General features: G+C 52.8%; 1 protein-coding gene across 9 annotated transcripts in view; it reads left to right on the forward strand.

Moving 5' to 3' along the window:
* The first annotated feature begins 670 nt into the window (after positions 1-670).
* Positions 671-18,805, forward strand: part of PIK3C2B (phosphatidylinositol-4-phosphate 3-kinase catalytic subunit type 2 beta) — a 39,505-nt gene continuing 21,370 nt past the window's right edge. For 5 of the 9 annotated variants that reach the window (XM_063114488.1, XM_063114490.1, XM_063114491.1 and 2 more), the window contains exons 1-14: positions 3,075-3,447; positions 4,906-5,006; positions 5,601-5,755; positions 6,094-6,214; positions 8,446-8,469; positions 9,140-9,251; positions 9,420-9,499; positions 9,868-9,931; positions 11,391-11,537; positions 12,206-12,239; positions 13,139-13,334; positions 14,422-14,544; positions 17,967-18,134; positions 18,690-18,801. In XM_063114488.1, coding sequence (XP_062970558.1) covers positions 3,181-3,447; positions 4,906-5,006; positions 5,601-5,755; positions 6,094-6,214; positions 8,446-8,469; positions 9,140-9,251; positions 9,420-9,499; positions 9,868-9,931; positions 11,391-11,537; positions 12,206-12,239; positions 13,139-13,334; positions 14,422-14,544; positions 17,967-18,134; positions 18,690-18,801 — 1,704 coding nt within the window. In that variant the 5' untranslated portion in view covers positions 3,075-3,180. Of the gene's footprint in view, positions 1,628-3,074; positions 3,448-4,905; positions 5,007-5,600; positions 5,756-6,093; positions 6,215-8,445; positions 8,470-9,139; positions 9,252-9,419; positions 9,500-9,867; positions 9,932-11,390; positions 11,538-12,205; positions 12,240-13,138; positions 13,335-14,421; positions 14,545-17,966; positions 18,135-18,689; positions 18,802-18,805 lie in introns of those variants that run through there. The other 4 variants (XM_063114489.1, XM_063114493.1, XM_063114495.1 and 1 more) reach the window with 3 other exon arrangements.

An 18,805-nucleotide genomic window follows, 5' to 3' on the forward strand; every position in this document is an offset into this window, starting at 1 on the left:
TGTAGTCATATCATTTTTCAAAATCTATTCACCTGTTAATGGACATTTGGGTTGTTTCCAGTTTTTGGATATTACAAGTAAGGTGCTATGAATATTCATGTTCAAGTCTTTGTGTGGACATGTGCTTTCATTTTTCTTGGACAAATAGGAGTGGAATAGTTGGGTCATGTGGTAGGTGTATTGTTTACTTTTTTACAAAGCTGCCTGTATTCGAAAGTGGTTGTACCATTTTGCATTCCCCGCCAGCGATGTATGAGCGCTGTCCTCTTTAAACTGACCGAAAAGCCCTTTTTTCCATGCTTTCCTCTTGGCTAATGGAAGACGCCTCTCTCTGTCCTCAGGCCACATATGAGACAGGTGAGGATAGTAGTTAAGGACTAGAGCTGGAGACATGTATAGATGAGTAGATGGGTGGATGAATGTAATACTTGTAGATAGATAAAGTTGTCTTGCTAGATCTTTTTTTTTTCTTCATCTTTCTGTCTCTTTTTATCTGTCATAGGCACCGAAGAAACAGGCACTCGCCAGATTACATCACCTACATCAGATTATTAACGAATCTCTCTTTGTGACTGAATGATTGATATTTTTACCCCTTGCCTGCAGGTGCCCAGACACAATGTCACAACCCTCGAGACCCAACACTGGCAGGAAGTAGGAGACTTCCTTGTCTCCTCTGACTCTCATCCTCACCATGTCTTCGACTCAGGGCAATGGGCAACACTGGAAGTCCCTGGAGTCAGTGGGCATTAGCCGCAAAGAGCTGGCAATGGCCGAAGCCCTGCAGATGGAGTACGATGCTCTGTCCCGGCTCCGGCATGACAAGGAGGAGAGCAGAGCCAAGCAGAACACAGACCCCTCTCTCATTGACTGGGATGAGCCTGTCTTAGACTTCTACAGCAAGCCGGCAGGAAGGCAGCACGACCTCAAGCTCTTACGCGGTCTCTCTGGCTCTGATCCTACCCTTAATTACAACTCGCTCTCCCCGCAGGAAAGGCTGCCCAGCCACTCTACCTCCCAGAGTCCCCAGCCTGGCCCTGATGCCTGGCCCAAAGGCTCCCTGTCTGGAGACTATCTCTACATTTTTGATGGCTCAGATGGGGGGCTGTCTTTGTCCCCAGCACCAGGGGACATAGATGGTTCTTGCAAGAAACTGTCACCACCTCCTCTGCCTCCCCGAGTCTCTATCTGGGACACACCTCCCCTGCCTCCCAGAAAGGGGTCCTCCTCATCCTCCAAGATCTCCCAGCCCAATGACATCAATACTTTTTCTTTGGTTGAACAACCACTAGGCAAACTGCTAGGGCCTCAGATCCTAGAAGAGGAAGAGTTGCCAGGAGGTGGGGGTCAGGGGCACCTCCTGGGGTCTGTGGACTACGATGGTATCAATGATGCAATCACAAGGCTCAACTTGAAGTCAACCTATGATGCAGAGATGTTGCGGGACGCCACCAGAGGCTGGAAGGAGGGCCGAGGGCCCCTAGACTTCAGCAGAGATACCCCTGGAAAACCTGTGGCCCGGAGCAAGACCATGCCCCCTCAGGTGCCCCCCCGTACCTATGCCTCCCGCTATGCCAACCGAAAAAATGCGATGCCTGGCAAGAACCACCGGATGTCTGCTGCTCCGGTGAGGACCTTATTGTGTTTCTTCTGTCCCACTTTCCCCATGTCATTCAGAAACAAGGACTAGTCCCTCTTCCTTATATGCGTTCCAATCCAAATCTGCCAAGTGTCCAGCCTTTAGTCCTCTCCATCCCTCTGCTTCTGCCATCAGGACCCTGGGCCCTGGGGGGGGGGGGAGGTCCAAGGCAGTCTTGATTGGAGGGGGCAGGAGGGTGTGGGGAGGGTCATCAGTAGAGGTATGGCTCCTTTTCAGGTCCAAGTTTCATGTATCTTGGCCAAAATGGCCTGACTGGGGACAGGCGTTTTGGAATCCTGGTTCCTAGTGTGTGCCCTCTTCGTAATGTAAAGACTGAATTAGGAGTGAGGGAATTCATTATTGACTGTGGCTGAATGGCTCCGTGCACTTGAGCAAGTTGCTTCCGCTTTCTGAGGCCCTGCTCTGCCAAAAACGCTGCATGGTGATGAAGATCATTCATAAGATCACCCGCTTGTTTAGTGCTCACTGAATACCAGACTCTGGTCCAGATCTCCACAACAACCCTGCCTGATAGTCCAAAGCCACACAGCAAGAAACGACAGAGCTAGCGTTCAGCCCTGGTGTCTCTCGTTCCAGAGTCCCCTCTCTCTCCCTCGCCTGTTCTCTCTCTCTCTCCCTCCCTGTCTCTGTCTCTCTGTTTTTTGTTGTGGTAAAATCTATATAACATAAAATTTACCATCTTAACCTTTTATAAGTGTATAGTTCAGTGACATTAAGTACATTCACACTGTGGTGCAGCCTTCACAGCTGTGCATCTCCACCCACTCTCTTTTCACAATGAAAATATTTAGAAAAAATATGTAGTATGACGATAACAACTTTACCTTTATCAGTGCATAGCGTGAAATAGCCAAGTGTCTACATTGGAGTCCTGGGTGGATTCTAGGGCAGCTTTGACCTTTTTTCAGATTTAGAGGAGTGTCAACAGCATCTCCATGGGGGGGGAGGGGGGACTGCAGGTCACTTTGTATTTCACCCTTGGCCCCTGGAAACCCTGGCCACAAGCAGTCAAGAGTCACCCATGGCTGGTGACTTCCGAGCAGCCTTGCGTTCCACCTCCTTCCATCTCTGCTTCCTCCTTGTCCATTGTCTAAGGGACACTGGGACTTTCCCACCGTGAGTCCAGCCTTTGGGATCCTTCCCAACTCTAAAGAGCTACACAGTCATTCCTTCCTCTGCTTCTGCTAAGAGAGTCCCCCCAAAAGCAGAATCAGCTCCTGGGCTAAGCCACAGCCCTAGAGCTGAGGGCTTTTTAAAGGCCCTGCTCTGAGAGGTGGGGCTACTCCTGCTATTTATAGGGACTGGGAGATTCCTGTTCCCGGCTCCAAGTTTCTCACTGAGTCAGGCCACCCTGGTAGGTGGTCACCTCTGTCGCTCCCTCTCTCTCCTGCCTCTCTCTCCCCCCCACCCCTTGCCCATCCCCTGCATGTCATCAGGGTTCCAAGAGGGAGCTCAGTCTAGAGTCTCCTTGAAGAAGTGAGGGCAAAGCTAAGAGCTCTTGCCAGTTCTTAGGGGGGGAAATGCGGCCTTGGTCTTCCCCACCTCAGCTTGGTGCACGGGCCCAGCCTCCTGGGAGGGTGGACCCCTTGGGCTCTCGGCCTATACCACCACCCCGCCTTCGCCGGGCTTCCAGCCGGAGGGACCCTCCTTATACCAGGCCTGCGGAGCCAGCTCTGGAAATGGCTGGCTCCAAATGCCAGCCTGGTACCCCCGCTGCCAGCCTCTGCCCGGCAGATTCCCCCAGCCAGCATCGGGCGATGCCACCAGGGCCTGCCAGCCGGGCAAACGTAAGTGGCTTTTGTTTTCTTATGGTGCCAGTGAGTGGTACTGAAGGGGCATGAAAATGGCCTTCAGTAGCCACTCTGTTCTCTTCCTCTCCCTCTTTCCCTCTCTCCCTCTCTCGCCTGTCCTCCCTCCCCCCCTCTTTCTCTCTCTCTCTCTTTTGTGGGTTAATTGCTGACAGTGGTGCTATTGTTTTGACTGGGACACAGGCATGAACTTGGCAGAACCAGGGCCTCACATGCCAACTGCCCCCACCGCTGCCCTCTGCTCTTTGTGCCCACCCCCATGCACACCCAGGAGAGCAAGGCTAATGAAAGAGTCACCCAGAGGTCTGGATATTCAAACGAGGAGCTTGGTTGCTGCCATCTGCCCCAAGGGGCAGGGAGGACCTGAGAATAGCCAGTGGGGAGGGTGACAGGTGAGGTGTTGCAGTGTTCACAGGCCAAGCACTAGGCTCCCCTGGAAGCAGCTGTGGGAACCAGCTGCCTTAACCAGATGCAGGCTGGGACTCCATCCGAGAGGAAGCTTCATCCCCGGTGTGGCCTACCCTGGCCACGCTGGGCAGGCCTGTCAGGCAGAACCTGTCACTACCAGCTCTCCCCCTTACTTCCTCTTCCCTAAGGCTGGGCTGCAGGCCTCATTTGAGGGCTTCATTAGAATCCCTCCTGGGTGACTGAAAGCAGCTCTGGGAGGGGAAACAGTCTGGGGCCTCATCTGAGAATCCCACCACCACATATGGTCTGGGAGAGGAAGTGGAGCCAAAGCAGGCTCCCTGATATTCCAGCTGCTCAGAACCAGCAGACTCAGGAGCCAGGAGCGGCCAAGCCTTCTACCAGGTTCTCTCCTGTCCAGACTGCTGATTTGATGCTTTCTTACTCAAATAGCATTTACTGAGAAGGCACGTGGGTCTGAGTCATCTCCTCCATCTAAGGACTCGGCCTCGTTCTGCTTTGGGTCCCGGGGGCTTGCTGTGGATGTTGAGGCTTTTGCCCAGGGACAAGCTTCCTGGGGACCATTTGGGCACCCCACCTGTCCTAGCCTCAGTGGAGGGGCTGGGAAAAAAAGCTGCTTGCTCTGCTCACCACACGCCTCTGGGAGCATCGCCCAGAAAGCCCTCTCCACAGCTGTGGCCCAGCAATGCCATGCATGGCCTAACCAGCTGCATTAAGCTCATCAGACTCTCTCCTCCCTAAGGGGGGTTTGGCCACGCTCTTGTCCGTCCCACTCAGGCTTCCGTACTCAGCCAAAGCTTCAACTCCTTTTCCAACTTGGCTCTTGGTCTCCTAGGACAGCCTATAGATGTATTCCTGGATATTGCCATATTTTCTTGAGTCCTGTCCACTGACTGTTGAAGGGCTAGAAAGTCTTTACACCTAGAGTGTAAGAGTTTAGATCTGGGAGTACCTTAGGGGAGGGGACGTCATGAGAGAAAAGGTGCTGACTTAACTTCTCTTCTCCTACAGGTGGGCTCCCGGCCCCACACCACCGCCAGTGGCCACGAGTTGTTCGAGGTCTCAGAGGAGAGAGATGAGGAAGTTGCTGCATTTTGCCACATGCTGGAAATGTGAGAGCTAAAGAATGGGGCAGGGGATTTGGGAGGGCTGTGGGAGCTGCGGAGGAGGGTTGCCCATTTCAGAACTTTCTTTAGGAAGGAAGAAGAGCCATATTAAATAAACCTCCATTCATGGCTGTGGGGATGTTTTTTGAAATCTTAGAAGTTTCACATTTTTAACAAAATTCATGAAACCTCCATCTGACAGCCAAATTACCCTGATCACTTTAGGCTGCGGCCTTCAGTTGCCCTTAGGAGCAAATGCAGCCCATGTGGAGATAAGAGTGTTATCTGGAAGGAAGAGAGAAAGGAAATGGATTCATAAAAATTTTCCGTTAAACTTAAGCATGGAAAGCTTTGTCATATAAGTATCCCTACTGCTCAGCTGTGGGAAACATTTTGCTACTGTAGCAGATGTGTCAGGAACACAGTTTCCCAGAGCTGCTTTCCCACTGCCCCTATCCTGGCCTGCAGACCTGGAGGGCCTGGCTGAGTGGGGACAGGGGGTCCCTTGGGCCTCAGAGCGGGAGGGTCCCAACAGGCCTCTTCTAGACCACTCTCCTCTGAAGCCACAGCAAGGGTCCTTTTCATTTTCTTCCTGTACAGCCTTCGATCTGGTTCTGACATCCAAGACTACTCCCTCACTGGATATGTCTGGAGTGCTGTCACCCCAAGTCCAGAGCACCTTGGGGATGAGGTCAACCTGAAGGTGACCGTGTTGTGTGACAGCCTTCGGGAGCCACTCACTTTTACCTGCAACTGTAAGTTAGTTGGGGGGGCGGGGATGGTGAGCACCCCTTGTGGTAGGTCAGGGATGACTGTGTGATGGACATAGGATGCTCTGGCCTTGATCCCAGTTCTCCTTGTGGCCCAGAGGAGGGGTAGTGGGGAGGCTCATTTGGGGGACTGGCTCTAGGGCTGGCTTTCTGGGTTCACAGTCACTTTTCCCAGTCCCAGACTGTTTGTTTGCCTGCTTTGTCTGGTTGGCGGTGGTGCTGGAGAATGCTTAATTACTTGGGGATGGGGCATCAGGGTGGGGAAGCTGAGCCCCACTGGCCCCAGCACCTACCATCATTGCCCCCCACCTCACCCCTTACAGGTTCCTCCACTGTAGACTTGCTCATCCACCAAACCCTGTGCTACACCCATGATGAACTGAGGGAAGTGGACGTGGCTGACTTCGTGCTGAAGCCCTGTGGGTTGGAGGAGTTCCTACAGAAGTGAGTGAGCTGGTGGGGACAGGCTGGGTGGGAGGCAGCCCCTGCCTTCTGGGCAGTAAGATCATGAGGGGGCTTCATTGGAGTGGTGTTGGACTCAAGGGCCAGCAGCTCCGCCCTAATCCCTCAGTCAGGACTCCTACTTTCTGGGCACAGTCTCAGCCACGTCGTACTTTCCCCAGGAGCTCCGTCTTCCAGCGGGGTTGGCTGGCTTCCTGAGTGAAGTCTGCTGTGGAAAGCTTGGAGCTGGGATTAGGCAAAGACGAGGTCATATCTGCTTGCAGACTTCTGCTTGTGGAGAGATGTGTGTATTTGGAGGCAGGGGCGGGGGGACTGTGTAGGGTTGTATCTCCTGCTCTAGATGATGCATGGTGTCTTTATGGCCGGGGACTGGAGGAGGACTGGGCAGAAGTGCCCTTGTGGAACCTAGAGAAGAATTACAATTGCTCCCTCTGCCCTTTCCCCTGCCAGCACGCCTTTTCCCTGCTGGCCTGTGCAGCTGGTTATCCTCCTCCCAAAGGCTTGCCTCTAGCTCCTCTCCATCCAGTGCCCTTTGCAGAAAGCAACCTCCCTGGAAAGTCTGATGTGGACCAGCTGAGGCCACCTCCTTTCCACTGTCCTGGTGCTCTGGAGGGCTGGGTTGGAGGGGAGACAGGGATGAGGTTTCTACTTCTCAGGCAGTACAGCTGTTTGGCAGCAGATAGAAAGGAGATCTGTTCCCCAACCCCTCATGCTTCAAGTTGGCCACTGCCCCCCACCTCTGGCCACACGGAGGAAGCAATTCTTGGGAGTGAGGGGAAGAGAGACCTATGTTTCACTTCTTAGGGGTGCCCAGTAAGTGCTGCCACTCACTTTTTCTCTCTTACATCCAGGTCTAGGTGCAAGGATGCTCAATCTATGGCTAGAGCATAGGATTGGCAGTCAGGACTGCAGGTTCCTTTTTTGGGTGATTTCTTCAACTTTAGGGATATTGTGGGACCCTTTTTGGCCTCTGCATCTTCATCTGGAAGTGGAGGGAAAGGACAGTGGCATGGCCCTGCCTGCACAACCCCAGGAGCACCGTTCAGACATGCTCCGTGTGCCACTCGCTTTCCCCTAGAGGGATAAGGAGGGCTCTTCCTGGCAGAAAGAGCCGAGGCAGCCTGCCACTATTAGAAGGGAATGAGGGGCATAGTGGGTAAGTTGGAGCTCGTGGTCACACCATTATGCTGGTTTGAATTCTGGCTTGCTACTTACTAGTTGTAAAGCCTGACTCTGAATGTCTTCTGTAAAATGTGGTGAGGGTTGAATGTGAGAATGACCCAAGGAGCAATCAATAAATACTAGCAAGGAAGGACCAGCACAAAGAGAGGGCTCTTGGGGCTCTGGATTAGATAGATACTGCCATTTCCCTGCAGCACCCCTAATCCCGGGCCCCCAAGTCTAGAGGTAGTGGGGGCTATCAGGTTCTGCCTTCTTGCCAAGACCCAGGTGGAGTGTTCTCAGTGATGTGGAACAGGGTCAGTGGTCCTTGGGTCACACCCCACCCCCATTGAATGCACACAGAGGAAGCCTTCAGAGAAGATTAAGGAAACCTCCAGGGGACCTGGTCCAGGAGCCCCCTCCCATTCAACAGAAAAGCAGCAGTGCTGGTTCCTGGACCAACCCCATGCCCCCGACACTTGAGAACTGCCCTGGGGTGGGGTGGAAAGGACCCTCAGGGATTCCAGAAAACTGCTAGTTCCCAAGGAAGCCCTCAGGTTTCCTAGCCCTGCCTGGCAGGAGGGGCTGATACTGAGTGTTGGTCCAGGATGCTGGCTGCTCTCAGATAAGAACCTTGAGACAGTCCCTGGGGAGGGCTGGGTTTCCTGCCACCTCCCCTGGCCCCACCACACTCTTCCTTCCTCCCAGACCCTCCCACCAGGCCCAGACCGAAGGACCAGCCCTCACCCTCAGGTTTTGGCTGCACTTCAATTTCAGCAGGCTGGGGTCTAGACCAGAGGCCTGGCCCCTCAGCTTGTGGAGACCCCTTTAAGTCCTCACTGCACCTGGACCTCCCCTGGCTTCTGCATACACCCCTCCCCTCTGCACTCTCCTCTCCCCTCCATTTTTGGCCTGTATTCCCGGCTGTGCCGAGGAAGGAAGTCTCTTTCCGGCTTCTGTTACCCAGCTGCTGGGACCCGGCCCAGGCCTGCAGTGCTGGCCTGGAGGTGGCCTCACTCCGCCCCTTCTCTTGGGTTTCCTTTCCGATGCAGGTGTGATTTGGAGGAGAGAAAGAGGTGGGTCACAGGGGGATTCCCTAGGCCTCCTTCTCTGAAATGGGGTGGCGGGGGGATCTCACTCACATGGGGTGGGAGTGTCTCAGGAAGTCTGTAGACATCTGTATGGTTATTCACAATCAGGCAGGACCCATGGAGGGAGGGGAGAAACAGAACTTTGATAGGGATAATAGGTCTGGAATCTGGGTGGGGTTGCTGTATTTGGCCTCAGCACCCTCCATTGGTAACCTGGGAAGTCACTCACTGAGCTCCCACCCCAGAGCCTGAGCATAGGCTGGCTCCCAGCATCCCTCCTCTCAGTTGTTGCATCTACTGAAGCCAAGAGAATGGGGTTTAAACAACTGCCCCCTGAAGTCCCTCTGTTTCCCACTCTCTAGCACTTCCACCCCTGGAGTGAACCAGTGATAACAACACAGGTCATAAATACCTGGGAGAGTCAGTATTTGCACAATATAGGTTAAGTATATTGGGTGGCTTTTGTTTAAACAGATCTCCCTTCCTTCCCCCAAGCTCTACCATGATATTTTCCAGGAGCCAAGGTGGGCGGTGCAGCATAGGTACTACCCCCTCACCTCCACCTTCTTCCTATTTCTCCCCAAGGCTAAGGTATGCATCCCCCTTCCCACTGAGTTCCCCGGATGCTAATGGTCTTGTTCCCCTACTCCACCAGCAAGCATGCCTTGGGCAGCCACGAGTACATTCAATACTGCCGCAAGTTTGATATCGACATTCGGCTACAGCTGATGGAGCAGAAGGCCGTTCGCAGTGACCTGGCCCGGACGGTTCGTGTGTGTGTGTGTGTGCGCGCGCGCGCGTGCATGTGCGTGTGCGTGTGTGTGAGCGTGTGTGTGCAGAGAGTGATTTGGAACCCATTAGGTGGGAGTGGGGTAGGAGTGCTGGGCTGAGATAAGGGCACCAGCCCTTCCCTGAATAAGGCACTTCTTACACAGGTGAATGATGACCAGAGCCCCTCCACCTTGAACTACCTCGTCCACCTGCAAGAGAGGCCAGTCAAACAGACCATCAGCAGGTGAGACTGGGTGCCATCTTGGATGTGGCAACAGGAACTGTGAGGGGATCCCAGCAGATACAGTTGGCTGCCTCCCAGCCAGGGTCAAGGGATTCTTGCAGGTGTCAGAGTCGTGTCTGGGAAGATCCCCACTCTGGGCCATGTGTCATCTCTTCCTTCTACTTTGCCACCATTTTCTAGGTGAGAGGTGGAGAAGTAGAAAGGACTCTCCCTCCTTTAGTCTTCATGGGACATATGGGAAGAGTGGGAGCCCCTTTAAATTACAATCTGATCTTTGAGCTGAGGAGATGGAGGGAGAGAATGGGCTGCCCAAGGCACTGGGTCCTTCTGACCTCTCGGGCACTTTTTCCCTGCCCCCGACTCCCCAGGCAGGCCCTGAGTCTTCTGTTCGACACCTACCACAATGAAGTGGATGCCTTCCTGCTGGCTGATGTGAGTACAGATCCTGGGGGCCAATGCAGCCACCAAAGTCTCCTCCCCTCCTCTTCCTCAGTCCTCCTGGGATCAGCCAGCCTATGAGGGATTCGGACAGATGCTGGAAATCTGTCAGCAGAGCTCCTCTTTTCATCTCCCTGCTCGTGGGCAAACTGAGACTACTGGCTGTTGGGCAGTGGCAAGTGTGTGAAAGGGTCCTGCTCCTCTGTAGAAAAGTAGGTTGGGAAACCATGCCCTGATCCCGATCTCTGGAGCAGGGTGTCTCCAAAGCTAAGGGACGTGGAGTTATTGCTAACAACTGCTGCTCTTGAATGTGCCCTGGAGTGTACACTGTTAGCAATGCCAGGAATCTCTGGTCTGAGAGGTTCTGTTGTGCTGGTTTCACAGGTAGAAAACCATCAGGAGGAGGGTTGCAAATGCAGGGAGGGGCCAGAGCTTTCCCCACTTGGGACTCACTTGTAGTGTCAAGCCTGAAAACGATGAGAATAAACATTTGCCCCAAAAGTCATAAAGCTAAAGAAAATCTAACAGTGATCTTCAAAAACAAACCCTGTCTCGCAGATCCATTTAATAGTTGTCATAGACTCTTCCCTTTTGGGGGTTCAGCATTATGTCTAGTTCAACCCTCTTCCACTGCCAGAACCCCCACTCTTGCAGCCCCTGCTTGAACATTTACAGTGATGATGGGGGAGTTCTCTGAATACCTGTTCTCTGCTAGTGTGGCCCTGTGCGGGTGGCTGCTGGGGGTAGAGAGGGATAAGAATCGTCTTTGCCTTTGGAAAGCTTGTGCTCTTGATAGAAAAATGGAAGAGTGACAGAGCTATTCGTAGACAGAACAGGATGGTAATAAGTTAACTGAGGGCTCCTGGAGGGTACTAGAAAGGGGGATTGTCCAGAGAAGGCTTTGTGAGGAAGGTAGTATTTAAACTTATAACAGGGCTGGACAGGTGAGGAAGTTCCAAGAGAGACTGCAGGAACCCAAGTGCAGAGGGGAGGGTATGGGTGTGGCATGTGTATGGAACTGAGATTGGATTTGTCTGGAAATTCTGTGGTGCACGTTATGAGAAATAAGTCTGAGTAGACAAGAGGTGCCTCAATGTGGTCTCTTTGGCTTCCTTGCTATTCCCTATGGATGGATTTTCTTGAAACTGCAGGTCTCTGGGGGAGACTATGTGTTTATATAGTATCAGTGGATTGCAGCTGATGGGACACTGGGAGGAAGAGGAGATTTGGGGGGAATGGCTGAAAGAATCGGGAGTGTGGGCATGGCCCATTTAATTAAGTGAGAGATTGTTCGCTGATGCCAGATATTTGAAAATAAAGCACACATTGCGCTAGTTCCTCCTGAGGGTCATGAGCCCCTGCTTTTCCCGATCCATCCCTTTAAAGATTGGGGTGCTGGAGGCCGAGAGCATGAGAGCAGAGCCTGCCAGCCTCACTGTGCCACCTCCTGCAGGGGGACTTCCCACTGAAGGCTGACAGGGTGGTCCAGTCCGTCAAGGCCATCTGCAATGCCCTGGCTGCTGTGGAAACCCCTGAGATCACCAACGCTCTCAACCAGCTGCCCCCCTGCCCCTCCCGCATGCAGCCTAAAATTCAGAAGGTAAAGGGTCCAGGGGTGCTAGCTTGGGAAAGGAGGAGGGGAATATTCACAGGTAATTGAATTGCCCATTGCTAGTGTGATTAGATGTCTGCTTATTAAAGGGCTCGTCTCTCCACTGGCATCTTTTATGTTTAAGCAGTTCAACCATAAGAGTTCTTGGAGAATGGGTGCCAAATGTGTCCCCTCTTTCTGAGGATGAGGACAGGCTAGGGTCTGCTCCCTGGGACTGACTGTCATGAGCCCAGGCTAATAAAGGCTTTATGTGCAGTCACCATGGCATGACCTGACAGATTGCATATCCATCAGGGTGCAAATCCAAACCAGGAGGAACACCTCCTTAGTGCCGGGGGCTCCGTGACTCCACAGTGGGGGCTGTGTGCTCTGCAGACGGGGCTAGCACCGTAGGCCCTGTGGTCTGCAGCAGAGTGGCCTGAGGCTTGGGATGTCTCATTTGGGTGGACACGATGATTTTTATCCTCTGTCCGCTCACTCTGTGCATCACACGGATCTGGTACAAACCATTACTCTATCCTCCCTGGGGAATCTCTGCTCCTCACGTTTCAGCCCAGTCTACTCCGGATGAGCGCAGCTATGAAAAGCCCTTCTTCCAGCTGTGATGAAAAAGGCTGTGGCCCTGAAGCTCACTCCCTCTTCTTTTTCCCCAACAGGATCCCAGCATCTTGGCTGTGAGGGAAAACCGTGGTAAGAGAGCTGCTCACCATCTTTATCCAGTAGGGGCAGCTGAAATCTGTTGTCTCCGCCCAGATTCCTTTCTCTCCCTGGCCCCCTTGATTTATGTGTCCGAGTTCGCCTGCTCTGTGTGTGTGTGTGTTTTCTTATATGAGGTGTGGACACAGCTGGAGAGCACATTTCTTTCCACCAAGTGTTTTCTCATTATTTTTACTAGTCATTCCTTGCGGTGTCCCTGGGAGATGGTGATGAGGTGGTGTAAATGTGGGAGTGGGCGTGGTGAGGCAAAGCTAGCGCTGTGGTCCAGATGGGAAAGCTCCTGCTTCGAAGGTTGTGACTCTTCTGCAGGAACCTCACAAGCCCAATGTAGAAGGGGCCTTGGGAGAGGGTGAGAAAGAATTTTTCACTAGGATTTCTCTAGGTTTCCCCTGTTGAGCCCTTCAAGCAGAACTTTGCCCTAAAAGCCCACATTACTGGGATTCTTACAGTGATTCCCAGTCTTTTGGATTTCATGGATCAATGAAGTCTCCCGAAAAGTATTTTGGAGACCAAGATAGAATTGCCAGCTTTTCACTGTGCCAAGCAATGACTTTTTTTGAAGTAACTGACCATTATTATTATTACCATCATTTCTTAAAAGAAAGGACATTTTAATGCTAAATAAGTAGCAATACATGAAAATAAGGACCACGTTTAAAGTTGAGTAACTATGACTTTATGAAAAGTTCACAATAAATTCCTGCCTTTTTCTCATTTCACCACAGATGGGTGAACTTTGTCACAGCTGTTAGAAACTGACTGGCATTTGGGGACCACTGTCCTAGGCTATCCTGGCCTAGCTAGTGCCATCGCAACAAGATGGGACTTGCTGACGCCTCATGAGTTTCCCTTCTGACCCCTTCCTTTCACAGAGAAGGTGGTGGAAGCCCTGACAGCTGCCATCTTGGACCTGGTGGAGCTGTACTGCAACACGTTCAATGCAGACTTTCAGACGGCAGTGCCTGGGAGCCGCAAGCATGATCTGGTCCAGGAGGCCTGCCATTTCACCGGGGCCCTGGCCTTCACAGTCTATGCCACCCACCGCATCCCCATCACCTGGGCCACCAGGTGAGCCCAGGGCTGAGTAGCCTCTAGGGATTGAGATAAGTTTCATTACTGGATGTTTTCAAATCTGTGTGTGACCCCACGGTCCTAAGTCTTAGGATGAGTGGCATTCTGGTGCAATGGGGCTGCAGGGGTGAGCCAAGTGCCTAAGGCAGACCTGGGCTGGGACATCCCAGAGGAGGAGATGGAGAGTGTCCTGCCATCCCCTCTCAGTGCCGGCTGCCTCAGCATCCCTGCCCCCCTCCAGATCCAAGGGCAACTGAGGGAGATGTGGCGACAGATGGCCGTTCCCAGATAGAGTGCATGCCCCATGGCCAGTGACTGCACCCCCTGCAGATGCACAATGGGAGAGGGTGGGGAGGTGGGGGATGACCCTTTGTCTGGGGTTCCCTAGTCCTGCAGGGGTGAGCGGAAGAGACGCTCATTTGGTAATCCTCTGTTCCTCTGCCTGGTCCCTAGCATCCAAGTCCTGGAGGAATAGGCACTCGGGCCCCACCCACCCTCTCCCCTCCCTTACTTCCACCCCTTCCCCTACTCCCACTCCTCCCTTCCCCTTCTCTCTTTGTCCCTCACTTAATGTATTCCTCTGGGCGACTGGCGGAGAACAAAAGAGGCAGCCTGGGAAACCGGGGCCTCCTCTGACCTCTTCTGTCAGGCACCTGTCATGAGCTACAGGGACCCCCATGTGTTGGCATTCATGTCAGCATATGTCGTTTTCCTCCCCCACCCTCTTGGCCTGCACATGCTCGTGTATGCGCGTGCGCATACACATACACACACATGGGGGATACACAGACACACAGAATCAACCCAATGGGCTGGAGCTGTTAGGAGGAGGCTGGATGGCCCGTTCCCTTTACTGAAGAAGAACCTCGGGGACAGGGATCCAGATTGAGTTGCTTCTCCCTGAGCACACTTCCTTAAATCCAAATTGTCTGTCCTGTCCCCTGACCCCATGGTACAGTCCCCATAGACTGAGCGGAGTTTTACTAGGGGAAATGGAGTCTTGCCTTAGGGAGACTCATAGGTTTGGGTGACTGAGATCAGTTTTGGGAGCTGGGTGTTCTGACCTGCTCCCCTTCTTTTGTAGCTATGAAGATTTCTACCTCTCCTGCTCCCTCAGCCACGGAGGCAAGGAGCTGTGCAGCCCCCTGCAGACCCGAAGAGCTCACTTCTCCAAGTACCTCTTCCACCTCATCATCTGGGACCAGCAGTAAGCCCTCCCCCAGGCTCCAGTGTCAAGGCATTGCAGACTTGCTCATCCTTGTGAATGCCCCTGGGGCCGGATAACCAGACCTAACTAGGGGCATGCATGGGTTAAACCAGGCCCCATTGCTAAGTCTACCCAGACAAGTATTTCAACCTCTTGAGTCTCCACTTCCTTGACTCTTAAATAAGGATGAGTATAATTTCTACCTCTCAAGTTGTTAGGATCCAATGAGAAGTATCCATAAAAGGCTCTTTGTAAAACCATAAAAGATCATATAAATGTTAGCTGTTAATTTTAACAATAGTTCATTGTTTTGATCTTGTCTCCCTTAAAGAGTTTTAGTCTGAGGGATTCTCATTCTGTCCCTACTTCCCAAAGTTTTCATAGAATAGGGAGAGGAGACTCTGCTTTCTGCCCTATAGATAGAGCAGGGAGGGTTGTCTCGAGGAAAGAACTCAGTGCCTGAAGCACTGAGTAAGGCTCTTTTCTAGTTCTGTCTCTAGTCCTACATTCTCTCTAGCCTCTCTGTGCCTGTTTCTCAAACTGAGAAATTGGGACATTTTTAACTTGGAGGCAGTTGCAGCACTGAGACGAGATAGGCAAGTTATAAATAGAAATATGAAACCATAGCACGAGATAGTCTCAATCATCATTTATTAAGAGTAATCTGGTGTCGGGAAGGGTAGGTGTCAGCCGAGCAAAGCAGGAAGGAAATGGAGGCGAGAGTGCCCTGAGCAGCAGCGCTGCAGGTGTTTGCCTGCCCGCTCTGTGCAGCACTCTGTCCTCCCTCCACACAGTCAGTTCACTGCCCCCAGCTTCGCTTCCCCTGCCTGACTTCCTCCGAATTCTCATCTGCAGAGCAGCACTGCAAACTTACGTATTTGAAGTGCAGATTAAAGAGGCTGAGAAGGGTGAAGGAGGCTGAAATAGGTGGATGAAGAGACTGTGGAAATGCTGGGAGGGATGGGTCATTTTACAGGTGGACAACTGGGGAGACAGGCCCTTTCTCCTGTCTTTCACACTTAGGTAATTCTTAGAGCAAGAAAGGTGTACATGAAGGTCCTTAAGCAAATCACTGCCAGGCAAGCAGAAACTCCCTGGAGGCAGAGGATAACTGCATTAAATGGCCCCTGAGTTTCACCGTCCCCTTGGGATTCTCTGGCCTCAGTTACTCTTGCTGTCAAAGCAAAGGGGTACTATGCAGTGTTCTGGACCAGAAGGACTCCCCCAAATCAGCTTTAGATCCTTTTCCCATACAGTATCAGAGGTATAGAAGCAGCCTACCCATTGGGTCTCATTGTGCTCTCTGTCTGAGGTCTCTACCTTCAATCCCAAAGGGCTGCTAGAGCCTTGTGGAGGGCATCATCTCCGCACTGCCCATCCAAATGCCCTTCAATGTCAAGACCAAGGCATTTGGGAGAAGGTGCCACAGTGTGGGGTTCAGAGCACACGCTTTGGGTCAGTCATTCTCTCCTTATTGTCTGTGCAATCTTAGGCGGGTCATTCAACCTAGAATGGAGAAGATAGTAGGGCCCACCCTGCAGGATTGTTTGAGGAGCAGTTAGGACACTGTATACGTAAAGTACTTGGCACAGTGCCTAGTACATGATAAATGTTTTTTTCTCCGCTGGGGAGCCCTTTCAGTTCTGGTTTCTCTGTTCCAGGTGACTGACAAAGCGGCTGATACATGAGGACATTTGTGCATGAAAGTAGTATCTGCATAGCCCAGTTTCAGTGCACTCACCACAATGTCACATAGCAAAAAGTACACAGACAGTGAGTACACACATCACACAAGTAAAACTGTGTTCCCCTTTTCCTTGATGAGGAAACTGAGGCACATGTGAGTTAAGTTGCCCAAGGTTGTGAGTGGTGGGCACCCAGCACGTTCCAGGAATCCTTCCTGGAGGAGGCAGCCCCTGTGAAGTGATGTTAAGGAATGGGTCGCAGGAAGGAAAGGGGTTTCTCAGGCAGGGAGGAGGTTCAGGGCTGCAGCCAACATAATGGCTGTCCTCATCCACCTTGGGTGAAGACCCATGGGGGAGGTTTTGGAACAGCAGATATACTCACAGACTAAGAAGAGGCTTTGGCTGGTTCTAGGGCTTTCAGTTAGAAAATCTCTTCACTCTCCTTTTCCTTAAGAGATGAAGCTGGAAGCTTTTTCCTTCTCAGATGAAAAGAAAGGGCTCAGAAGCAGCTCCCTTTCCCCTTTGCTGTGGGGTCAGCTGATTCTCTTTCTTGCTGCAGCCATTATAGGGATCAACTCACTCTCAAAATAGGCCCGGCAGCCGTGCTCTGTCACCTCCAGCCAAGCCCTGGCCTGGCATGTCTGCTGGCTGATGGAGGGGTCCTAATTATAGCTGTGGGCCCTCCAGGGTAGAGGCAGCTGGGACAGAGCAGGGCTCTGCCAGTCTCTGGCGGGCGAGAGGGAGTGCCTCACTTAGGTGGAGATTCCCCTGGAGGAGTGAGGGGCAGCGGTGGAGGGAGGCTGCTTTATCCTGAAACTACTAACCTTGGGGGAGGTCGCCCCGCCTCTGTGCCCTCTGCTATAGAATCTGCTGGGCCCTGGGCTGGCCAGGAGGGTGTGACAGTGTGGACTTTGGCCCAGGGACAGCTTCCCCGAAAGGTAATGTGGGTCCTCCCTCTCTTTCTACAGCTCCCCTCCCCTCTCCACCTCACCCCACCCACAGCGACTTGTCCTGAACTTAGAGGGAGTGGCTGGGTGTGATTCAGGCAGAGGAGCCAGGGAGAGAGCATCTGGGCATGGGTAGTGGTGGGCTATGTGTCTCCGTTCTCTTGGCCCTGCCAACTGGCTTTCTCACCACTCAGCGACTTTGAAAAGCCCCTTCTCTTGATCACTGGCTTTGAACATGTTTTGAGCTGAGCATAAACCATCGTGTGCCCCTGGAGCAAGGAGAAGGGGATGAGAGGACAGGAGGAGGGTTGTGGGGGAGGGTGAACCAAGGGCAGAGAACGTGGTGCTTCTTCCCGGTGGCTCTCAGCAGCGGGCAGTGGGGGAGAGATGGGGATTGGCAAATGGAAAAGGAAGACAAAAGGAGCAGCTTTGGTGACCCTGTGCAGAAATCCTAAACAAGGAAAGGAAAATGGCTCACAATGTGAGACATGTTTGCTGATTTGAGACGGCTCTGGCAAAGCGGTTCTATGTGGACACCATGGGCAGCCCCGAAATCAGGGCATGTCTGCCTCAGTCTGTTGAGGGGTTCCAAGGACAGCACTCTGTGTTTCTGGGAGTCCAATGGAGGTTTCGCCTGGTTTGAGACCTGTCCTGGCACTGCAGAAAGGCTTCCCCAGGGAGGACGTCTGACATCCGAGACGGAAGCTGAATTCTCAGTCTCCCCTTGACTTCCCGGGCCACCTGACCCATGGAGCCCCTCCTGATTTGGTTTCCTGTCCTCCCTCCCTAGGATCTGCTTCCCGGTGCAGGTGAACCGGCTGCCTCGGGAGACCCTGCTGTGTGCCACCCTTTATGCTCTGCCCATCCCCCTGCCCGGGAGCTCCTCGGAGGCCAACAAGCAGCGGAGGGTGCCCGAAGCCCTGGGCTGGGTCACTACTCCACTCTTCAACTTCAGGCAGTATGTGAGCCCCAGAGCTGCAGCTTCTTGGCCTTGGGAGGGAAGGAGGGGGATAGAGAGGGGCCTGCTTCTACACTAGCCAGTGCTCTTGGGGGGTTGGCCATGTGGGGCTCACTGGAGAATCCAGAGGGTCCCAAAGCGTAGAACGAGTGACCAGGATTATTGATGTAGCCAAGAGCCACTGGGCAAGTTCGGTGACAGGACCATTGGGGGTGGGGGCATGAAAAAGCAATGTTCGGGTAACTGTTATCTGGTCTTGTCATTGGAAAGTTCTTAGAGGTCATCTAGTCCAGCCTGTCTACCTCATGAAGGCATCCCTGCTACCAGGTCATCTAGACCAGGGTGTGGTTAGCTCAGAAAGGCCTCCCGGAGGTGGTGAGCTTTTCTGCAGGATTTGGAAGGGGGACAAGGCCATATCTTTGGGGAGAATGAGAGAAAGGGGCGTGGGGTGGTAGCTTCAAACAGAAAAGGCAATTCTTTGGATGGGGAAGCAGGAGGAAAACCATCTGCTCAGCCAGTGGGTTTGTAGTTCATCCTCCCCTCCATCCTCCTTAGAGTCCTGACCTGTGGCCGGAAGCTTCTGGGCTTGTGGCCAGCAACACAGGAAAACCCCAGTGCCCGCTGGAGTGCACCTAATTTCCACCAGCCAGACAGTGTTATCCTGCAGGTGA

The sequence above is a fragment of the Cynocephalus volans genome, chromosome 11 (genome assembly GCF_027409185.1).
Source record: "Cynocephalus volans isolate mCynVol1 chromosome 11, mCynVol1.pri, whole genome shotgun sequence".
In the NCBI taxonomy this organism is placed as follows: Eukaryota; Metazoa; Chordata; class Mammalia; order Dermoptera; family Cynocephalidae; genus Cynocephalus; species Cynocephalus volans.